We start from the raw sequence: 22795 nt of genomic DNA, 5'->3' as shown, positions 1-22795 counted from the left end.
GCATCATAAAGGCTGCATCCAGATACTATTGGCAAGTTATTGTACCTTCTAAAAACATTCTTCAGTATTTATTTAGTTTCCCAATGCATATATCTAAAAATTCTTAAATCAAGATACATTTTTGGGAAGCAAAATGATGAAATAAGAAATGTTGTTTTCTGTGGAAGTGATCCTAAGATTTGAAAAACAAAAATAAGCAAGTTTATGCTAATAAACATCTGCCGGTGGGCAAACAAAAAGTACAAAATTACTCTCAGATATCACCAATACTATTTGATATCAGTTCATTATTTTTTATGTATTACAATGCCTGTATAGTGTAAGATTTTATGATCTTGATACTACTGTAGACTACTTGACACTACTGCAGGTCTTACAGGAGATGTAAGACCTTTTGAAGGCATTCGTTTGGGGAGGGACTTTTAAATTCCTGTATTACGGCTTACAAAGTTTCCTACAACACAGTATATTTTGAGAGACAAAACATTATTGACCAAATTTGTAATAATATATTTCCACAACACTGTTATGTGCAGTAATATTATAATTTTACTGGCTACAACCTCTCAACCTTCAAACACTTCTGCCTTTTGGCTCCTTCAAATGACCTGCAGCAGCTCTACGACGCATGCGCAAAAGCATCATGCGCACATCACCCGCCCATATTCTTTTACCGAGTATGGTGGAAACTCAATCCGGCTAAAATTAGCGGAGCTGCTCAGCAACCAGACAGACAGCGGAATGTGAAGAAGTTATCAGCCTGTTCTTTCAGCCTTTTCTTTGTAGTGAGTAGCGTACACATTTATGCCAGATAGCAACAAATAAAACACGACCACATTATACATAAGAATTCCCACAAAAAGTATAAAGTATGCTTAAACTGGTAAAAACCTGGAAATTGGATGAAAATGTAGACATTCCTGACAAGATCAAAATCGGAAATGACTCGGTCGCCTCTAAAGGGTTAACTGAAAACGAAAGAGAACGTGCGTACCGAGCGTTATCAAAAGTTACCAAGCGAAACATCGATGAGTTGCTTATTCAAATATGATTGGCCATTTACCACATCGGTGAGTTTCAGACCTGACCTCGTGTAATGGTGACGTCGCCACTGAGACGGAGGCGGAGAAGAGCTGCGTTTATTGCTGTCTGCTCCGATTCATTCGACCCTTCCTTCGACCGGAGTGAAGTCGGGCAGCAACCTCTAGTGTTTTTGGCGAGAGAGAGAAAAAAAAACATGGCAGGTTATTTGAAGGTCCTAAGCTCTCTCAGCAGGTCTGCTGCCACTCTATCCAAAAGCCCCGCCGTTCTTGCTCCAGCTTGCCAGAGTTTGCAACAGAGGAACTGTGAGTTTATTTCCACTTTCAGGATTGTGTGTCAAAGCCGCATTAACCGGCGCGTTAACGCCGGTCGGTGCTTATTTGACCCGTTTTTAAATATAATGTTATCTCCTTAAATCACCGGCTTCCACTAAGACGCCGGTTGCCGTCTGTGGTGTTCGTTCACTTCGCTAGTGTGCAGATTTTCATCTTTAGTAGCTTTTCCTCCATCTCTAGCAGCTCTAGCAGAACGTTATTTTCGCTGTGACGTAACATAGGACGTGCAGCGGGAATCGCGCGGCCGCACAGGCAGAAGTCGAGCGACGTGCTCGCGCTTCTTTGTTCGCTAATAGGATGCCTTTAAAATAAAAACGAAGGGCGGAAAACGATAATTTAGGTTAGCTCAATACAGTGCATCCTTTTTATACAACTCTTTCTGAAAGGAAAATCCGGTTATTGAATCGTTGCTCGTTTGGACGATTTGATGCCTTTGCATGAGAGTCGCATGAATGTATTTTTGGCGACACGGGCATGAGGGATGAGTTATGAAACCTTTCGCGACTAAAATACTCTGTAAATGATGTAAACATGAAACCAACCCTTCATGTGATGTAAAGTAATTAACTTACCAGTTATACGAGTGTTCGTGTGGGGGTTAAACTGTGTTTTGATAATACTGCAGTATAAAATCATTTCAAGGTCAGCCGGCCTGGCCCATACGTCATATTTTACTATTTGACCAAAGATAAGATTATGAAGTGTAAATGACCAACAGCATCATCAACTACATGAATTAATATATTTCAACACCGCACTGCACCGCCGCATTATTTTTCCTCTGGTCTAAATGTGCCCTGATTATAATGGAGGCTGCATCGATTTAAATGTCCTGCAGCAGCTGATCTCACGTTCTGGAGTTAGTAGTAGTAGTCTACAGAGTTATCTCCTGAAACATGTGTCTCGGGTCTTAAAGCAAGGGACATCTGGAGGACAGAACTCAACGTACTACTGTCAATGAATTAGTGTCATGTCCTGACACTTGCTGTCCCTGTTTGTTAGGTAATCAGTTGTCATGGGGGATTGTCCAAATGTCGGTGGTTTACTTGGCGTACACAGGCCATCATGTCCTCCAGGTCACCTTTACACTTTACTCTAAATCGGTTTGTCCTAATTGGCACCAGTATTCATTCATCACATCTGAATGATTATGTAATGACAAGCAATTTTTTGCACTTGAGGTGTACCACAATAAACTAGGCTGCCAAATTTATTGGAAAATGTGAGGCTTTGGCACTGGAGGTTGCATTAGTATGTCGTTCTTATGCCCTGTGGCAGTGTTGGTTATTGGCTCTTTAAGCAAGCTTCTAATATATGTGAAGTGCCAGCCACAGTTTATGCAAAACGTAGTGTTCTCAAAAGTTGATTAACATTTCAGAGTGCTTTTATTGGCATTTGTTCAGGATGAACGCCAAGCCCACTTGCATGTTCTCTGTCATTAAAGTCACAAGGTTGGATTTGACTTTTGCCAAGAGGTTTTATAGGTTGTAATGAGAGCTGAGAAGCCGATGAAGTTTATTTATAAACCTTTGTGACATTTTTCTGGAGCATAAATTGTATAATAATTATCTTCGAATATACAATTTGTTAGCATGTATTTTTATGAATTTAAATGATTTAGCTTTTTTTAAATTGTTTTATTGGATTAAAGATTTGTCCATGTAAGCATGGTTTCTACTATTTGATGAAGAATCTGAACTCTTAACCCTGCTGATTAGTTTTTGCTAATTATTTTTTTAATGTGCATAATTTTTCATATTTTAGTTATTGAGCATCAATCTAAATTGAAAACACTTTAGCAACATTTTTGTCAGAACTGAAAACAATTTATAGTTTGTTCATTGTAAAACAGACTGCCCCTTAGAAACTTTCTCTTTTTGCTCAAGTGCTTTGTGAAATTTCCACGTGAACATGCTCGCCTCATGGGTTTTAAAACCTCTAACCTTCACATGCTCAAGTGTACACTTCTGTTTGCAAATGTCCCTGACAACAAAAAATGAGAGTCATGTGACAATGGTTGTTTGCTAGTTGCTATATAATATGCTCATGCTTTTTGTAGAGGCTTAAACCCTTTTTGCATGTGATTAGTATTACCTGGGGGCCTCTTGTGATTTATAAAATACCCCCTACGTCTGAGTTTTCAGTCGATCTTGTTAGTTTTTGTGGTGGAATTTTAACTTGGGATGTTTTTTAAAAAGGGCACAAGTCTAAATGCACTGAAATAGTTCATAAAGTCTTATCGGTGATATTTTACTGTCATTTTCACAATTACATGGTAGGCAGAGGAGGGAAACAGTTAATAAACCTTTTTAAAATCTAATAAATAAGTTGCTTAGTACTATTTGTATTCACTATTACATTTGTCAAAATAGAAAGTAAACTTATAATCATTACATATCTAATAATATAATAATAAATATTAGAATGAGTGCATTTAAATGTTTGCATGCAAATCAGTAAACAGAAAGCCCCTTTTACGTGAGATTCTAAAGTTGCCAGATTTCTCATTGGCAGTTGACATCAAGTCACTGTATTATCAGTGTCAGTAACTCAAAAATGTGTGCGGGAAATCTGTCAGAAGCTGTGCTGTAGAGCTGCACAATTAATCGTAAAAAGATTGCGATCTCGATTTGACCTCCTAGACGATCTTAATCCAGCATTTCTACGATTCTGTCAATTATATTTTCACATTGTAGTCTCAATTATATTTTCACATTATAGTCTTCACATTGTTTTACATACGTTGTTCAGCAACGTAGACACCTCCAAAGGGTGTTGAAAGAGTCACATACTGTGTAAGATATAATTAACCTCAAAAATCTCATTTCTGTCTTCATGTTATGTGTTTGCGACCGCAAAATCTCACGTGACATAAGCTGACCGTCAGCTGTTACCACAGGGAGGGCGCACGCGCCTCTGAATGAAGTTTACTTTAGTGAACATAACCTGCATAAACTGTGAATAACAGGTAATAAAGTTGTAAATAACATTCAGTTTGTGGCACAGAGTGATCGTTTGGGAGCCGTGCGGGAAGTGAACCGCTCTTAGCAGTGAAAATAAAACCAGCTGACTGATTCCAGCCTAAAAAATATCTCTAAAGTATTTAAATATATGTGTTTGTTTGTTTGGTGCTGTCTATGTTTGTGTATGTGTTTGAACGAGAGACAGTGTTTTGCAGTGTGTCTGTGTGTTTATACAGACAGCTTGTTTTAGCCTCCCCCTAAAATATAACACTGTATTTAGAAAGCATCGTCAATCCACCGTGATGCACCGAGATATCGAATTGAAGCGAATCGAAGGCATGATAATCGTAACCGAACCGTGAGACCAGTATAGGTTCACACCTCTACTCCAAACACTAATCCAGGCATGTGCTACACTAGCTCACAAAATGGCTAGTAACCTTAAAGTAATCCCAGACATCCAGGAGTCTCCCGAAGCTTCCTGAGAAACTTGGGATGCCCTCAAACGAATGATAATTTTTTGGAAATCGCGTGTCTCCCCCTTTTTCCTTACATAGGTCGCACACCCCTCTCCACCGCATCCCTCCCAGTTCTTCAAGTACATTGGGCATAGAGATGCGCGGATGGGCTATTATTTCATCCGCAACCGCATGACGAAATTCATCATCCGTCCGCCATCCATCCGCACTAACATTTTTGACCAATTTTTAAAACCGCACCCGCCCGCCATCTGCTGACTGAGCTCTTTATTTGAATGGCTTATTCCTTTTTTTTATTAAAAGAATGTTTCTTTATTAATCATTATATAATAGAGAATGACTTTAATGTAGACATGCAGTTAATCCAAACGTGCAAGTCATTAATTGACGATGCTTTGAAGTTACGCTAAAGATAGGAGGACGTGTCTTTTCACTTGATTCGATTCCTCGGTCCTTCAGTCTTTTCCTTGCGTCCTTCCCTCGTAAAGTTATCCCGGTGGGGTGGAAACACGAGGAAAGAAAGCAAGGAAAGGTAACGAGGATGCACAAATAAGAAATGAGAAGCACCCGAGCTCTCAGAATATCAGCAGTGAACTCTGTCTCCAATCGGCGCACAGGGACAAAAATAAATAAATAGCCTAAATTAAACGCACTGTACTATACAACTTTTTTTTTTTGTAGCCTAATAGAAAACGCATTGACACATCATTTCAACATGCTGCTATTTAGCCTACTAATAAATGCCTATTTCACTTTATTTTTTAGTAAATAGATAGAATAATAAGTCATTTACATTATAGCCTAATAATGTTTACATTTGTAGTTGTCCATAGCAACCCCAAAAACGTACCTGCTTGCCTTGCACATCTAATTAATGGGCACAGTTTTTTGACTATTTTTTATTTATTTATTTTTTGCTGTGGATGTTATTGAGCTTGTAGAAATCGGAAACAACACCAGTTCTGCGACACAGATAAACCTTTATTGATATCTCTATCAGACAATACCTATTTTATATGCCAAAAGAAACAACAGGCAGTAAAAAAAAATATTAACATAAATATCTTAATGTAGGCATAGGCTATAGTCGCATGCTTTGGCAAACAGTTGAAATTTTTTTAATAAAAACGTCATATCGTGCCTAAACCTTCTAGGCTCAGTCACCCCACAATTAGAAATTAAATTAGAAAAATAGATATGCCATCTCTCTTTGAGCGAACCTGACCAAGCTAAAGTGCATGTATGACAAGTGCCCCAATAACCCATAGACTTAGGATCATCCCCATTCCCCTCAAACTTGAAGCATAACGAAATACTACGCCATTAAAGTTGCGACAAAGAAATTCTGGCAAAATAACCTTAGCCTCGGAACGTAAAAGCGAGGCCAACATGTCTATAGAATAGAATAGGCTAAACCAATGTGAACGTAAAATTATCAGCTGACCGAACTCAAAAGTTTATATTGAACATATGTGTAGCCTAAATAACATAGGCTAATTGGTTTAATATGCCTGACCTTAGGTCTAGTTCGATTTTTTTCTTGGCACAATGCAGGAATAAAATAGCATTTACAGTGTCAGGATTCAGACGGGAGCGCCTGCATAGCCACTATAATGCGCCCTGCTGCACTGAAGGAGCGCTCGCTCGCAGCACTTGTTGCTGAAATGCATAGAATTCTCATGGAAAGGTGCTGTAGTCGTGGGAATGCCTGCCTTATTTCTCCCAAAAAGAAAGTAGATTTTGCTCTGAATATCCGTCTATACGGAAGTTTGTAGAGGAATACTTCTGTACACTTCATCCAGAATTAGTGTATCCAATTCCTCCTCCCATTCTGTGAAGTCAGTCCTAGGCTTTTTCGTTGGTGCGCCAGCTATGTATATAAAACAGTACAACCGCCCGCCACCCGCCCGAATTTAATTAAAATATAATTTTTTCGTAACGTCATCCGCCCGATCCGCGGTTTATCCGCGGAGTCCGCGGCTATAACCGCCAACCGCGCATCTCTAATTGGGCACAACTCACCCCCACCGCTCTGGTACATCGCATGCACACGCCCCCACCGCTATTCAGATACGTCGCACACCATCACCACTACCAAGGGAGTGGTGGAAAAAAAAAAACATCAGAGAGATCTTAATCGGTAGTGAAAATGTCGGGTTTAAAGAAAATGTTAAATGTAATAGAGCCCCGTTACATTATTCCTTCATAAGCCCATTTCAGTCAGATAATTCCTGCTTTCAGATCCACTGAAATAGTGACAGTCAAATCAAGCAGATCTGTGCTGTCTGAGAAAAAAGGTGGACACTCATCTTTCTAAAAAAAAAAAATACTTAAAAATTAATTGAAACGGAGTTCCATATACAAACAAAATTTTTCTTTTCTTTTATATTTGTTTAACTGCTACAATATTATATTTGTTTTTTAAAGGAAGCTTTTTGGTCTTGAACATAAAGAAGGATTTGTTTTAATTGCTGCTAATCAGAAACCCCGGAAGTATAATCTTTTTTTAAATCTAATCCTATGATGTGACTATCGTATTACAATTGTAGATATTAATTTCAAATTAAGTTGAAAATTGTATTGAGTTGTAGATCACAAGTGCTAGATTGATACTGAATTTTTTGCAGAATCTGTTTCCCAATTTATTTAATTTTGTTCAGGGTAATTTTGCTGCTGCAGCACGTTAGCTCATGTCATAGTTCAGCATAAATAAGTTGTTCATGGGAGGATTCATTCTCAATGCAGATGGCTGCAGTGTTGAATTGTAGCACGCTTACATAATCCTGCCCATACACTCCTACTCCTCCTGTTCTCAGCGTTTATGACTAGTGAGAGGATTCTTTTCCCCAGGATTCCCTGTTTATGTAATTTCTGTTCACAAACCCAATCAGGTTTCAAGCAAAAGACTTTACCCATAATGCACTTTTGGTTTACACAGCTGTGATCAGCGGTAGATGGATTTTTTTTAGGTCCATTTTTAACCCGTTGCAGCTTTTCATCTTTGATATCTTGGGATCAAAAAATCTTTTTAATTTTGTAACCTGTTCGCTGTGTGATATATTTTTTATAACTATAATTACAGTATATTTTGTTGTATACTCTTGGGGTGGTGCCTTATCTAGTTTATGCCTGTCATAAATAAAAACACATGGAATTATTCAGTAGGCGGTGGCATGTCTCACTGGATCATTTATTCAAATGATTCATTAAAAATGACTAAGTCATCTATAAATTAAGTCATAGGTTGTATCAACAAACTAATCATTAGATCAAATGGTTCATTCAAAAACAGATTCATGAACTAAACACTTTTCAATTTTTTAAATATTTTTTTTATCGAATCTGAAGACTATTTTTATATAATACGAAAGGCTATCTTCTGTAAAATGTTACTCCATCTGTAGTTGTTGAAATTTTGTGTACAATTCTCAAATTTGTGATCAAGTTTGCTAATTTTTAAAAATTTGACACATCTTGCTTGCTTGCTTGATTACTCATCCTATAAGAAAACATGGAGGTATTTTTTTGCTTTCTTTTTAGCATTCTTTATTTTAGCACAAATGATGACATTGTCATTGCACAAAAGACAACAACTCTTTATTGTAGGTGATAAATATCATAAGCTTTAACTATGAAAGTCTCCATTGATTTATTGAAATTTTTTGATACACAAGTCCTTTGATGGAGTATGTATTGCACTTTAAGCATGTAAAACATTTGACAGCTTTAATCTGTATACTGTAAACATTTTATATGAACCTGAACTGTAACTGAACTTTGACTGGATCTGAGATGAAATAGTTCAGTAGTAGTTTATAGACCGGCATCAGTGGAGTGAAGTAAATGTGTGACCCATAGTGCTTATAAAGCTTCTTATGCTAAGCTTTATTGATACCATTTTGTTGTTTATGAACTCCATTACAGTTTTCTTTAGTTAGATTGGTTCTCGCATGAACAGAAACTTGGCAAGTGGAACAAAGTCACTTGATTCCCTCTATGGCTCCCCCACCTTCCTCTACTTTGTCCCCACTAAGAGTGTGGAGGGGTAGTGTAAAATGACCTCCCATTGCTGAGAGGAGGAGGGAGTAGGAAATGACCTTTGCTTGCTTGCTTTAGTGGGAAAGCATGGCATAAAAAGGTGTTTGGAACACTTGAGGAAGATATTTAGTTGGTGAAATTGCTGCAAATTGCTTCTTGTAGCAGCAATTAGGAGTGGGTGGATGAGTAGTATTCTATCTTTATCATTCTCTCGAGGTTTGAAAACGCCCTTGCCAAAGTGAAGTTTTGGACAATGCCAGGAATCCTTATCATTGTGTGATGACATTTTATAATGATAATTGACAGAACAATTCTAAATATAATGGAAATTTAGTTAAATATTGAATTTAGAACATTGTTGTTTTATAAATTGTTGAAATATTTCTGTGTTAATGATCTGTTTTCTATTAATATGTTTGGCAATCAGCCAGTCAGTAAAGTTATAAAGGTGCATTGACCCAATTACCTTTAAAAATGAAACCTGGGCCAGTTTAATCCTGTAATCATTCATTACTCCTGCCAGAGGTGCACGCCTGACTCTCACGTATTTATATTGCTTCTGTTATGCAATTTGTGATAATGACGACAAGTTACTTCAGTGATTTTCTGCCAAGAAAGGATAACTGTTTTATAAAGTTTATATTATCTATAACTCTGCTCTTTGCAAGGAGTTTTTATATTTGCATTGTGTATGTCAAGAAAGTAACCATGTGCTAATGCAATTTGTTTTTGTAACACTTGAGTTGAAGATGGTTATGCAGCCTTTGCAGGAAGTAATGAAACCAAAGTGTCAACTGTGTTGTATGTATAAATGTCAAGATATAACCCCATGTGATGGCCAACAGTGGGTTTCCTATTTTCTTGCTTATGATGTTGTTCCAGAATTTAGAATTGTGCTGTGTGTGTGTGTGTGTGTGTGTGTGTGTGTGTGTGTGTGTGTGTGTGTGTGTGTGTGTGTGTGTGTGTGTGTGTGTGTGTGTGTGTGTGTGTGTGTGTGTGTGTGTGTGTGTGTGTGTGTGTGTGTGTGTGTGTGTGTGTGTGTGTGTGTGTGTGTGTGTGTGTCTCTATTACAGTATGAAACCTACTGTTGATCATTACATGGGATGCATCTTGACATGTATGCAATTATATATGAATCAGAAATAAAGTTAGGAAGTAATGTTTGAATATGGTAGTATTTGATGTGGTCAGATAGCTGTCTTGAGAACATCTTTTTACAAAATTAATTTGGATTAGGGTGTCTAATTCACATCGTAATGCCATCTCTTTGATCATGTACAGAGCAGTGTTATAAAGGTAGTGCAATGCAGGCGCATGTGAAACGGTGTGTAAGTGTTTGCGAGACCAAAACATTCTCATATGCTGGCTTGGTGCAGTTAAATGGCCTCCCTGGCAGTTTATTTTTTTCTTTTCATAGTAAATGATACATTATTTCTGTGCATTATTTATGAGCTTAATAGCTGATCCAGTGTCAGCAAGAATGACAGTTTAGTGCTAGTGATGCACAACGTGTTTCTTTAGAAACCAGAAATTGTACCGCCGACTAGTGACCAACCAGTGCAATGACTGCCAACATTTAGTGCCAAAGTCTCTAGTGGTGTGAATAGGGCTTTGTCTCTGTATTATTCTCCTACTTGAGGAACCACTCATTTCCGGGTGTCTCACAAGTGGAGTAAAAACACAATCACTTATTCAGGCTTGAATGGAAAAACTGGCTTGTAAGAATAATTAGTTTTTGTTTTATTTGACAGATGCCGATAAACGTATCCAGGTGGCACAGCCGGTGGTGGAGATGGATGGAGATGAGATGACCAGGATCATCTGGGAGTTCATTAAAGAAAAGGTGCTTAAATGGCAAGCGTCTGAGTGAGCGAAAGAATGAGGAGGAGGGAAGCAGTGTCTGTCTGGTCTATTTTTAAATCTGTGATGCATACACACAAACAGAGAGAAACAGAACGCAGGAGGGAAAGATGTAGAGGGCAAAGGAAAGAGAAGTGAGTGAGAAGCCTAGACAGACACAGACAGAATGAAAATTGGGTTAGACAAGAGTAGAGAGACAAAAGGAGACGGAAATTGGAAAGGGAATGCGACAGCATCTCTAGGGAGAATTAAAGGGACGAGGAGAGAGTGGAGGAGTGATCGGCGTGTTATACAGATCTCCTTTTTTAAAGCGACGGCATGATAGGCTTACTGGGAGAGTTACGCGTGAAGACTGAGATTATGTTCGCGTCACGCAGGGGGCAGAGCCAGCATTGAGGTCATTCTCACTGACTGGCCGTCTGTCTCCTCAAGAGACAGCAGATGGTGATGGTGACGTTTCACAGGCTGAAAATATTCTGCTGATTCTTTAGAGAATCAGAATAGGCTTATTATTTATAGCGAGCAAATCAACACCATTAGTCCAGAAACTAGTAAATGTGGTGTTTATAATCAAGCAGAAGTCATAGAGTCCTGTGCTGCATAAATTCAATCTCTGTTCCTAAATCTCTGTTATGACACAATGATGTACTAAATAGCTATTTTTCCCCGATTGGTGTAATAAAACATTGATTTCATGTGTCTAGGCAAGGGCCGATAACCGTTATCAAGGTATACTGCTGTTTGGAAAAGTCAAGTTTTTAAAACTATCAATATTTTCTGTTATACTATTCCTGCAATCTTTACATATAAGTTTTTCAAGGACAACAGTATCTCCAGCAGAAAAGATATCCAAAGATGTCGTTTTAAATTGTAAAGAAATCTGTTTTTGACACTAATAAAGACAATGCAGAAGTCAATGATTCATTTGAATTATTTAGCCTTTCGTGTTTACTGCTCCAAAATATTTAAAATATTTCTCAAAATAAAACATATTGCCTGCGTTCAAAGTCTCTTACTACTCAGTAGGTGCTGCATTTGAATTTGAATTTACTACTCGACCAATAGAAAAGTATGTTCTATACAGTATGAATGCAGCCCAGTCATTTTACATCTGCCATTTTATTATGATCACGTGACACACCCGCTTCACTCCCATTCATGAATTATCTCGCAGTGCATCATAGGATAGCGTAGCGTCATAGAATGGTAAAAAAGCTCAGTAGGTTTTAATAAATAAATAAATAAATAAAAAATAATAATAATAATAAAAAATAAACAATATATATATATATATATATATATATATATATATATATATATATATATATATATATATATATATATATATTTTTTTTTTTTTTTTTTTTTTTTTGTGCCAACACTTTCGACTTTTCTGACAAAGGTGTCATGAATTAGTTCTTTACATAATATCAGTTTCATAGATTTCCTAGTAATTAATACATATTTTTTGAATATTGCCCCTTTTGGAAAAAAATATGAAAATAGAGTTTCCATAGGTCATGGAATTTATGGGATAGCATGAAATTTTAAACAGTCTTTTCTTGGGAGTTTTTGTATTTATTTTTTTATTGTACAAGTTGTGAAATATCAGGGATTTTTGTTTTGTTGTTTTCAAATAAGATTTTCGTTTATCAGATTTTTAAATTATTATTATTATTATTACTATTAAATATTGTGTTTATAATGTTGTTATAATACTGACCTTTCATTAGGCTGTACCTATTACAACTGTTTGTGGCTATTGTGTGTCTGCTTAATGCTCTACACAACAACTGTCTGTTTTTCTGATCATTATGGGTGATGAAAATTCATTTTTTAGTCAGAAAGAAATTCAGGAAATTGGAAATTTGTCTTTTAGTTTGTACCCTTTATGGCAAAATAGGTTGATTGACTTGATTTAATGTTTTCTTTCTCTGTCTCTCTATCTCTCTCTCTCTCTCTCTCTCTCTCTCTTTTATTTTTGTGTCTAGCTTATTCTGACCAATGTGAATGTGGATCTGAAGTACTATGACCTGGGTCTTCCCTATCGTGACCAGACTGATGATCAAGTCACAATCGACTCCGCTATTGCCACTAAGAAATACAACGTTGCTGTCAAATGCGCCACTATTACACCTGACGAAGCTAGGGTCGAAGGTGCACCACAAACCCTTCCTTTTATTGTTCTAATGACGTCGTTTTCTTCTAGCACTTTCAAATTGAACCCATTTTTCAGCATTTAAAATATGCTTTATGAACAATTGTTTACAAATAATTTGCTTATGATTTTATTGGTTGCCGTAAACAAGTCTTTAAATCACAGTTTTGATAAAGTAGCCACACATTTGAACAGACATAGATACTGGAAGAAAGATAAGTAAATGAATCAGTTTCTTTATTTTCACTTGACAGAGTTCAAACTGAAGAAAATGTGGAAGAGTCCTAATGGAACCATCAGGAACATTCTGGGCGGCACTGTCTTCCGTGAGCCAATCATCTGCAAGAACATTCCCAGACTTGTTCCTGGTTGGACACAGGCCATCACCATTGGCAGACATGCCTTCGGTGACCAGGTGTGATTCTTGGATAAAGTGGCTGTTTTCTTTTTAATGTACTTGTTCTCACTGACACACTGTCATCTTGTTACTTTACAGTACAAGGCAACAGATTTTGTTGTAAACCAACCAGGCAAATTCAAAATGGTCTTTACTCCAGCCGATGGAAGCAAAAACAAGGAGTGGGAGGTGTATGATTTCCCTGGTGGAGGCTGTGGAATGGGCATGTACAACACTGATGAGGTCAGTGCGCATGTAATATGCATGTATTTATATGCACTTAAAATGCTGAAGGAGCATCAAAATATTATAGACTGTGTCAAAAGAACAAAAACATTTTTCTTTCCAAATGTAATTATATTCTCTATTATACTGTATATACATTTTAGTGCTGTACAATACATCATTTTTGCATTGATCTTGCAATCTGCGCTTCTGCATTAATCTTATAGCAGGATCTGCAAAGTCAGTTAGGTAATATTATTAATTATGAATCACAGTTCTTGCTCGATTTGTGAAGTCGCAAATGTTAAGATTTGATTTTTACTTGGATGTGTTTTACGTGGTGTTTTTAAGGCCTGCGACTCATTGTTTATAAAATTGAGACTAGGGCTGTGCAATTGATCGAAAATCCGATTTCGATTATGGCTTCTAACGATTATGAAAAACCATTAATCGAGATAAATGATTATTGCATCATATACCAAAAGCGCGAAAGACCACGTGCTTATGTGTGTGTGCAACACGCGCGCACGCATAAGCACGCGGTCAGCATTCGGTCTCATTCGCACACTGAGATGAGCAGAGGAGCACAGACATCTAAAGTAATCTTAACATGAGCGCTTTAATGGTCAAATAAGTGTTAAAACGCAGTGATTAGTGATTATTCATATTAACCCTCATTTGCGTAATAAACAAACGAGTTGAGAATCAAAAGACACGTGAAAGAGAAACCATTAAAGTGACAGTGCGAAATGCTGCCGCCTGTTTTATCATTAATCAAACGACGAGAACATCCCTTACTGCTCTTGACTGAAGGATTTTTGTAGCTAAAGTGTTTTTCTTAGGGTGAAGATGCTTAAATCACAGTTTGTTTTATATTTTTATTCTATTGTATTTATTTCTCTTTCCTTTGCAGGGTGGAAAATAACTGTGTATGTGTGTGTATATATATATATATATATATATATATATATATATATATATATATATATATATATATATATATATATATATATATATATATATATATATATATAGGGTTAGAGTTATATATATATATACAGTTGAAGTCAGAATTATTAGCCCTTCAGAATATTAGCAACCCTTTTCCTTCAATTTCTGTTTAATGGAAAGTTTATTTTAAACTTATTTCTGAACATAATAGTTTTGATATATCATGTCTAATTACTGATTTGTTTTATCTTTGCTATGATGACAGTACATAACATTTTACTAGATGTTTTTCAAAACACAACATTCAAATTGAAGTGCAATTCAAAGGCTTAATTAGAGTAATTAAACAAGTCGTTGTATAACAGTAGTTTCTTCTGCAGACATTTTAAAAAATATATATTGCTTAAGGGGGCTAATAATATTGACCTTAAAATGGGTTTCAAAATATTTAAACCTGCTTTTATTCTAGCTAAAATAAAACAAATAATACTTTCTCCAGAAGAAAAAAATAATAGAGGAAATACTGTTAAAATTCCTTGCTCTGTTTAACATAATTTGGGAAATAGTTATTTAAAAAACTAAATTCTCATGAGCGCTAATAATTTTGACTTCAACTGATAATCGTTTTGAATAATCGTGATTACAATTATGACCAAAATAATTGTGATTTATGATTTTTTCCAAAATCAAGCAGCCCTAATTGAGACTATATAGTGTTGTTTTAAATTGAATAATCAGTACCTGAAGCTGAAGTCAGAATTATTAGCCCTCCTCATTCTCCTACCACAATTACTGTTTAATGGAACGCATATTTTTTCAACACATTTCTGAATGCATATTTCTAATAACTGACATCTTTTATCTTTGCCATGATGACCGTACATAATATTTTTCAAGATACTTCTATACAGCGTAAAGTGACATTTAAAGGCATAACTGGTTTAATTAGGCAAGTTAGAGTAATTAGACAAGTCATTATATAATGACGGTTTGTTTTGTAGACAATCGAAAAAATAAATATTGCTTAAGGAAGATAATAATATTGAGCTTAAAATGTTTTTTAAAAAAATGTAAAGCTGCTTGTATTCTAGCCGAAATTGCCAAAAGAGAAGTTTTGCAAACTCATTTCGAGAGGAGCACGTGAAAGGATTGACTGCAGCTGGTCCCAGTTGCTAATCATTAGTTATCCAGTCGGATCATTCCAAATTTAACATAAATATCCAGTCTAACTTTATTCCTTAAGTTTGTTTTGGAAGACCCCAACCATCCATCCCTTCTCCCACCTCCTCAATTCTAGTATCGGGTGACACAGCGGTTCAGTGGCTAGCACTGCTGCCTCATAGCAAGAAGGTTGTTGTTTCAAGTACTAGCTGAGTCAGTCGGCACTTTCTGTGCAGAGTTCACGTGTTCTCCCTGTGTTCATGTGGGTTTTCCCCGGGCACTCCAGTTTTCTCCCACAGTCTAAAGACAAGTGAATTAAATAATAGTAAAAGTCACAAGCTCTTAATACTTATTCACTGGCATGGTTGGCAGTCTATTGCCATGGAGCTCTTGAGAACTACCTGATCTCGCATCCCTCCTAATGCTCATTGACCAGGCGGGAGCCCAGGGCTCCTTTATCTCCGAGCTCAGGGTTCTCTCCCAAGACAGTATGCCAAACCTGGCCAGTCAAGCATTATCTAAGTGTAAACTAATAACAAATAAACTATATGTAAAAACATTTAATTTATTTAAAATTTTTACTGGGATGGCCTACATGAGACCTGTACTATGAGTCAGTGGATTTTGGTCTTAGAGCTGTTGTGCACACAATTTTTGTATGGATACAAATTTTTTTTTTTAAACATAAAGTATCCTTTAAATTTAAGTTACAGAACCCAGTGTCTGGGTCTAGGAGTAATAAAAATATACATAATAAAGACCTTTGTCTATGGTATAATTTTTTACAGCAAATCAACCCAAAATAAGGCCACAAATATGAGGAAATACACAGCAAAATCAATTATTTTAGGCCGCAAAATTCAGAAAAAAGTCTTGCGAAAGCCTGGAAGGACTGGATAATTGAATTTCTGTATTGTTAGATTCCACTGAACACCATAAAGCACTGTTGCTTTAATTTTTTTTCTTTAATTTAATATTTTTTATATTTTATAAAGATGCACTGCCCTACAAAATTATCCCAGTCAATGTAAAACACCTTTAAATTTCTTTGGAGTCGTTCTAAACGGTAACATATTGTGAACTTGAGTATTGTGAAATTATAGTCATATCACAATATTTAGTAAATCACAGAAATACAAAATATGGCAATGTTCTTTTTTTTTTCTTCTTTTCAATGTCATGAAGCCCTAATGTATTTATAGTAAAATATCCAAAGTAACATTTTAATGTAGGACAAACATGACAATTAATGGTTTATGTAATGTTACTAAAAAAATTATTTTAAGTAAACTTTTTTTTTTGTTTTTGAAAATATGCAGATAATTGCAATTAATTAAAAGTTTATTTTCAAAATTCAGCAAAAAGGAATGACTGGATGAGAAAGTTGGGGGACCCCTGATGTTTGCACTTTCTGAATTACGTCATCCAACAAAGAATCCATTCATTACAATGAATCCAAATGTGAACTTAATAGAGCACAGCTACTAGAGATAAAGGCAAAGGCATGTATGAATTTGAAAAATGTCTTCCTGTTAATGAGCTTATACTCTGACGATCCGTCTTAAAGGTGTAAAAATAACACCTTAAATTAGAGACATTTTTAGACTGTCTCGTGTATTCTGAGTTTGTATAATTAAGGCCCTCTAACTCAAATTCTGTAATGTTCTTCGCATACACCTTCAGAGGGATGAGGTCTGGATTATAGATGATGTACCCACAGTGAACCCTGGTGTCCTGAGGTCTTTGTTTGTTGTCAGAGGAACGCTCTATTTGGGTTTACAACAGAAGAGGAGTCTGCCTTAAGGCTGCTCCAGAGATGGAGAGGATGGTGGGCTCTTTTGCCAGCTCAAAGGAGATTTACTGAATGAAGTGTCTGCCTGAAATGTATTTATTTATTTTTTTACATCTTTTCTACTTCATATTTGAAGTGAGTGATTTTGCTCACCCATTAGAGCTGCACAGCCAGCGTTGCAGAAATTCCTCCAGCTGAATTCCCTATTGTGAAAGTGGAACATTTATTTTGCCCAGCTTTATGACACTGTGTCTTTTCCTCCCTTTCTAATAGTCTATCACCGGCTTCGCTCACAGCTGCTTCCAGTACGCCATCCAGAAGAAATGGCCTCTCTACATGAGCACCAAGAACACCATCCTGAAGGCTTATGACGGCAGATTCAAGGACATCTTCCAGGATATCTTTGAGAAGTGAGGAGGATTCGATTCAGTCTTTGGCACGCTTTATTTACGCACTTCCATTGTGTTTTGTATGAACGTGTGTTGCTGTGTAATTATGAGATTAACGCTCTGACATGCTGTCACAGTGTTGACATGTGAAACTACACTTTTCTTGCAAAGTAATTTCAATGCAAAATATTGAAGCATCTTTTTTTGCATGGGCAGAAACTACAAGCCAGAGTTTGACAAGCTGAAGATCTGGTATGAACACAGACTGATTGATGACATGGTGGCTCAGGTGCTGAAGTCATCCGGTGCCTTTGTGTGGGCCTGCAAGAACTATGATGGAGATGTGCAGTCGGACATTCTTGCTCAGGGTAAAATTATAGAAAAATATACATTCAGTGGGGGTGTAATGTACACAAAAATCATGGTTTTGAAGTCATGCCTCAGTATGTTTTATTACAGCACAAAACTAATACTGAACACATGCTTATATTTAAGTAAACAGTAGTTTCCAGAAAAAAAAAAAAAAGTGTTTTCTAAAATTCAATGATTACAATTTTCAAAAAGATCTCTGCCACGCAGTTTAAACATAGACCTAAGTTATGAATAAAGCCCGGCAGACTCTGTGGACATTTTTAGCATATTCTGCGCAGAACTGTGTAAAAAATCTGCGGTTTTATACAATGATTTTGGGAGTCAGTGCTACCCACACATAGACTTTACTCGGTTGCTTTGGTATATTTGGCCGCCTAAGTATATTTGAACCTAATAATAATAATAATAATAAAAAAAACATTTATTATCCCTTTACACTTTTTTTGTATCTGCCCAATAGCTAAACAACCATGATCGAATAACTAGTGGAAATCACCTCTCGTCCTACACGTTTTACTACTTCTCGTTGTGTGCGTGCAAGAACTGTCACAATCTTGTGTGCTCTGCAGAGACCAAGTTCGTTCGGCGTTTCAAAAAATTTCCTAAAATGTCCAGGACTCCGCTTTTGGTTTCGCTTTTTAAGTCATCGTCATTTTTATTTTAAGCCTGATATTATTTGTACACCATTAGAAAAATGGCTAATTAACTCATTTGACTTTAAATAATCTACACTTTTTTATTTCATAGATGTTTTTATTGCTTTGTCATTTATTTCTCATTTGCTGTATGTCATTTTTTCAATTTGATGATGTTGATATTACATATTTTATACATAACATGTTTTGTACGGTATTGCCAATGTCAGCAACAGATTTTACCTGTCAGTGGGTGCACATGGCATAATAAAAGTATAACAATAAGATAAAAATAAAACAATCACTTGATTTTTTTTTTCAACAGGTTTAAAAAAAAAAAATATATATAATAAAAAAATATTGTTCAAAATCACTTTTTTGTTGCATATAGATAACCATGTGCTATGGGTAAACGGTGTGTTTCAATCCGGCTACTACCGCAAGTATATTTCAAACCTGTGGAAAGCACTGGGAGTATCGTAACTAAAAATTATTTTATGAAACAAAAAATACTACTACTTTTTAACTTTAATGTTTACAATGTAAATCAACTTAGATCCACTTATTTAGTAACCAAAGCAAGTCTCTTACATATCTACTAAAAGACAGAAAATATTTCTTTACACACTATATTGTAAATAAATCAAAGGAACATTTTCATATTAGTCAATAATATTAAAGAAATTAATTTAAAAACTGAATAAATATAAATTTACACACATTGAAACAATAAATACTCAATTGGCTAAAAATCTGCAGATTTCTGAGCACACAGATTCCGTGTGGGCCTAGTCATGATTCAATACTTATCTCGATATTGAATAATGTTTTTTACTTTAATAATACTTTAATTTTATTTCATGATTTTTTAAAATATTCTTAGCTAATGCTGTTAGCTATTTTTAGATGCATTACTTGCAAATTGATACGTATTTTTGTAGATGCAATAATCAGCACTTAACTACAATGTTATGGAAATTAGTTGCACATTAGTAAGCTTCCACGATAACATCTACATTGTTTCTACTTTAACTTGTTGTAGAAACAATTTACACAGTGGCTGTCTCACTTATTTAAATACATTACGGATTACTAACAGGTAAAATGTAATGAATTCATTGCCGAATATTTGCAGAAGTTTTTCTGTTGAGTTTATTGAGGTAAAATGTAGGTAAAGGCTACATAGCATATTTTTTTCAAGAAGTTTTATTTATTGTTTCCAGTTCAAAAGGTTAATATTGGAATTTAGAAAGCAACCAGATTAAACGAAGACATGCTAAACTATATGTTTCGCTGTATTTGTGTAGTATGTTCTTACCGAACTGAGAAGTGTGAATTTGTATTCAGTTTCACTCCTAATATTCAGTCATTTTAGTTGTCAGGGTTTATATAGACAGCAAAGCATGATCAATTTTTCTGGGTTCATGAATGATAAATGATTGTATTAGTAGGTGATTTAAAGGATATTGAATGATGTCTGCAGGTTTCGGTTCTCTGGGTTTGATGACCTCAGTTCTGGTGTGTCCTGATGGAAAGACCATTGAAGCCGAGGCAGCACACGGCACAGTAACCAGGCATTACCGTGAGCACCAGAAGGTTAGTGTATTGCAAAGTATTGCCTTGCTAATTTTCATTATCTTTTCAGATACATTTTCGGTTTGATCTAGAAAGCAAAGATGATGATCGAAAGATGATTTTGAAATAAAGCAAGCTGGATCTTCCTTCAGTTTATTTTAGATGCCTTCTGCCATCTTGTGGTGAGAGGAAAAATTGCAGAATTAAGCATCATTTTTTAAAATGTATTTTATTTTATGAAGCACTTGTTGTTGTGCAATTATGAATGAATTCTGAAATATCAGCTGTTGTTAAACCGTGCCAAATGGGATACACAAGCATTCAGTTTATTTCCTGGCAGACCATAATGTATGATCAGAATATTTTATGTATTTATCATACACGTCTACATACATGAATATTCCTGGAAATAAATAATTGTTGTTTCCACCCAAAAAACTAGGGCCGCACAATATAGCAGAATATTTTTTATTTAAAACTCATTATCATTTGTGTGTTGCATGAATAGATTGTTCATCTAAATTTGATCAATCAGTTGGGCGCACCTCCCCAGTAGGTGCTGTCAGTTATGCCAATGGCTAGACCAGCCCAATAGTGAACCTAGTGCCTCAGAGCTAAGAGCTGAAATAAATACTATTGGCGAAAAAACGATGACAACAGCAAGTAATCATCACAATATCTGAAAAACATTTCAGTCAATCATATTCTCATTAATTAAATCAGAATCTCTATGACCTGTTTTAGTATTATTATCATTTAAATGATTTTAAAATAGCTTAAAATAAAACTGAGGAAAAGTTGTAATGCAATGAGTATTACTGCAAATGCTCCACAATATTGCATATTTACCCAGTTTCATGCAGTCTTAAACTGTTCAGAATATTTCTCGAGAGTTCTTTAGAGTGAAAGCTAGAGCCCTGAACTTGTTGCCGGTAATTATAAAATGTAAATGTAAAATGTATTTGTGTTTTGTTTAACTTTATTTAACAGGGAAGGCCAACTAGCACTAACCCCATTGCCAGCATCTTCGCATGGACTAGAGGACTGGAACACCGTGGCAAACTTGATGGAAACCCAGACCTGATCAAGTAAGCCCATTTATTGCTGCCAGTCATTTTTCTGTACCTCCAAATGGGCGATGACTTAAGAATATGTACTGGCCATTTACGATGGTCAAAACCTGTGGATTATTGGCTTCAACAGGAATAAAACTAATTGGGGAAACTCAACTAATTTAGAATTATTGAAATAGAAATTGGTATTTAAATGTTAAAATAATATTTTAAAATGAAAAAATACCATTGTGATCATTTACTATTGAATAAACCACCCAGAGCTTTTATTCTTGTGTAAATCTGTAAGGAAACCTCTATTTTCCTAATAATAATAATAATAATTTTAATTATTATAAATATTATATATAATATATATTATATTATATAAATATTTTAATTATTATTTTTTTTTTTTATTCTCATTACAATTTGGGGAAGATGTTTGATTCTTGTTGCATTTTCAAATGCACATTATAAGCAGCTTTCAGCACATGCACAATCATTCTAACCCATATAGCGTACTCATTCATTGATATAAGAAATTAAACATGTTATTGGCCATTTGGTGACTGGCACATTCATATAATATAATGGCACTTTCACACCTATTTTATTGTATTATATCTGTAGTGTAATGGCAGGCTGACTACAGCAGCATTCCTGTCATATTAGTAACGTTTATAAGAAAGTGTAAGTATTAATTTTTTCTTCTGTCTTTCCACAGGTTCTCTCAAACTCTTGAACGTGTGTGCGTGGAGACTGTGGAGAGCGGCGTTATGACCAAGGATCTGGCCGGCTGCATTCACGGTCTCGCCAAGTAAGTCAGCAGATTATCCGGAGCATGTATAAATGATCCCAGTCTAATGTCTTTGACCTCCATTTAAAGGACTAGCCCTTTTGATGAAACTGCTGACATCCATAGTTAAGTTTTTCTCTAGCTAATACCTCTGATGTCATTAACATCCGTCTTGTCTTTGACCACAGCTGCAAGCTGAATGAGCATTACGTCAACACCACAGACTTCCTGGATGCCATCAAGACAAACCTGGACAAGGCTCTGGGCAAATGAAGGACAACAGGCCCGGACACCGCGGAGCGCGTCTGTCTTTTTGTACCTCATTTTTAACTTAAAGGTCATGAATACAACATAATGTATTAAGGGAGGAGTAATAAAACAATAGTGATGTTCCTAGCTGTTCTGTTAGCTAATCCTGCTGATGGGTCGCTCCCATCTCTTCCCGAACCTCCAGGGGTCTATTTTTGTAAGATGAAGTACTGTATGTCAGAAACTGTATAATACCACAGGAGAAAAGGAAAGTTCAAGGGCCATGTGAGAAACCCTCTAATAAATCACCAAGTCACCTGGAAC

The 22795-nt window shown here is 35.9% G+C and overlaps 1 protein-coding gene across 3 annotated transcripts; it reads left to right on the top strand.

The window, feature by feature from the left end:
* Positions 1–1157: 1157 nt before the first annotated feature.
* idh2 (isocitrate dehydrogenase (NADP(+)) 2) lies at positions 1158–22794 on the top strand. 3 transcript variants are annotated; one of them, NM_199564.1, is given in 11 exon segments: positions 1158–1346; positions 10608–10699; positions 12708–12873; positions 13129–13289; positions 13371–13514; positions 17674–17810; positions 18006–18157; positions 20280–20392; positions 21362–21459; positions 22151–22243; positions 22411–22794. In NM_199564.1, coding segments are annotated over 11 exon segments (1350 nt in total). In that variant the 5' UTR covers positions 1158–1237; the 3' UTR covers positions 22496–22794.
* Position 22795: the final 1 nt, after the last annotated feature.

This window comes from Danio rerio, chromosome 18, assembly GCF_052040795.2.
Source record: "Danio rerio strain M-AB ecotype USA chromosome 18, GRCz13ab, whole genome shotgun sequence".
In the NCBI taxonomy this organism is placed as follows: domain Eukaryota; kingdom Metazoa; phylum Chordata; class Actinopteri; order Cypriniformes; family Danionidae; genus Danio; species Danio rerio.
The sequence above is the reverse complement of the archived record's forward strand: the minus strand, read 5'-3'. Positions and strand labels throughout refer to the sequence as shown.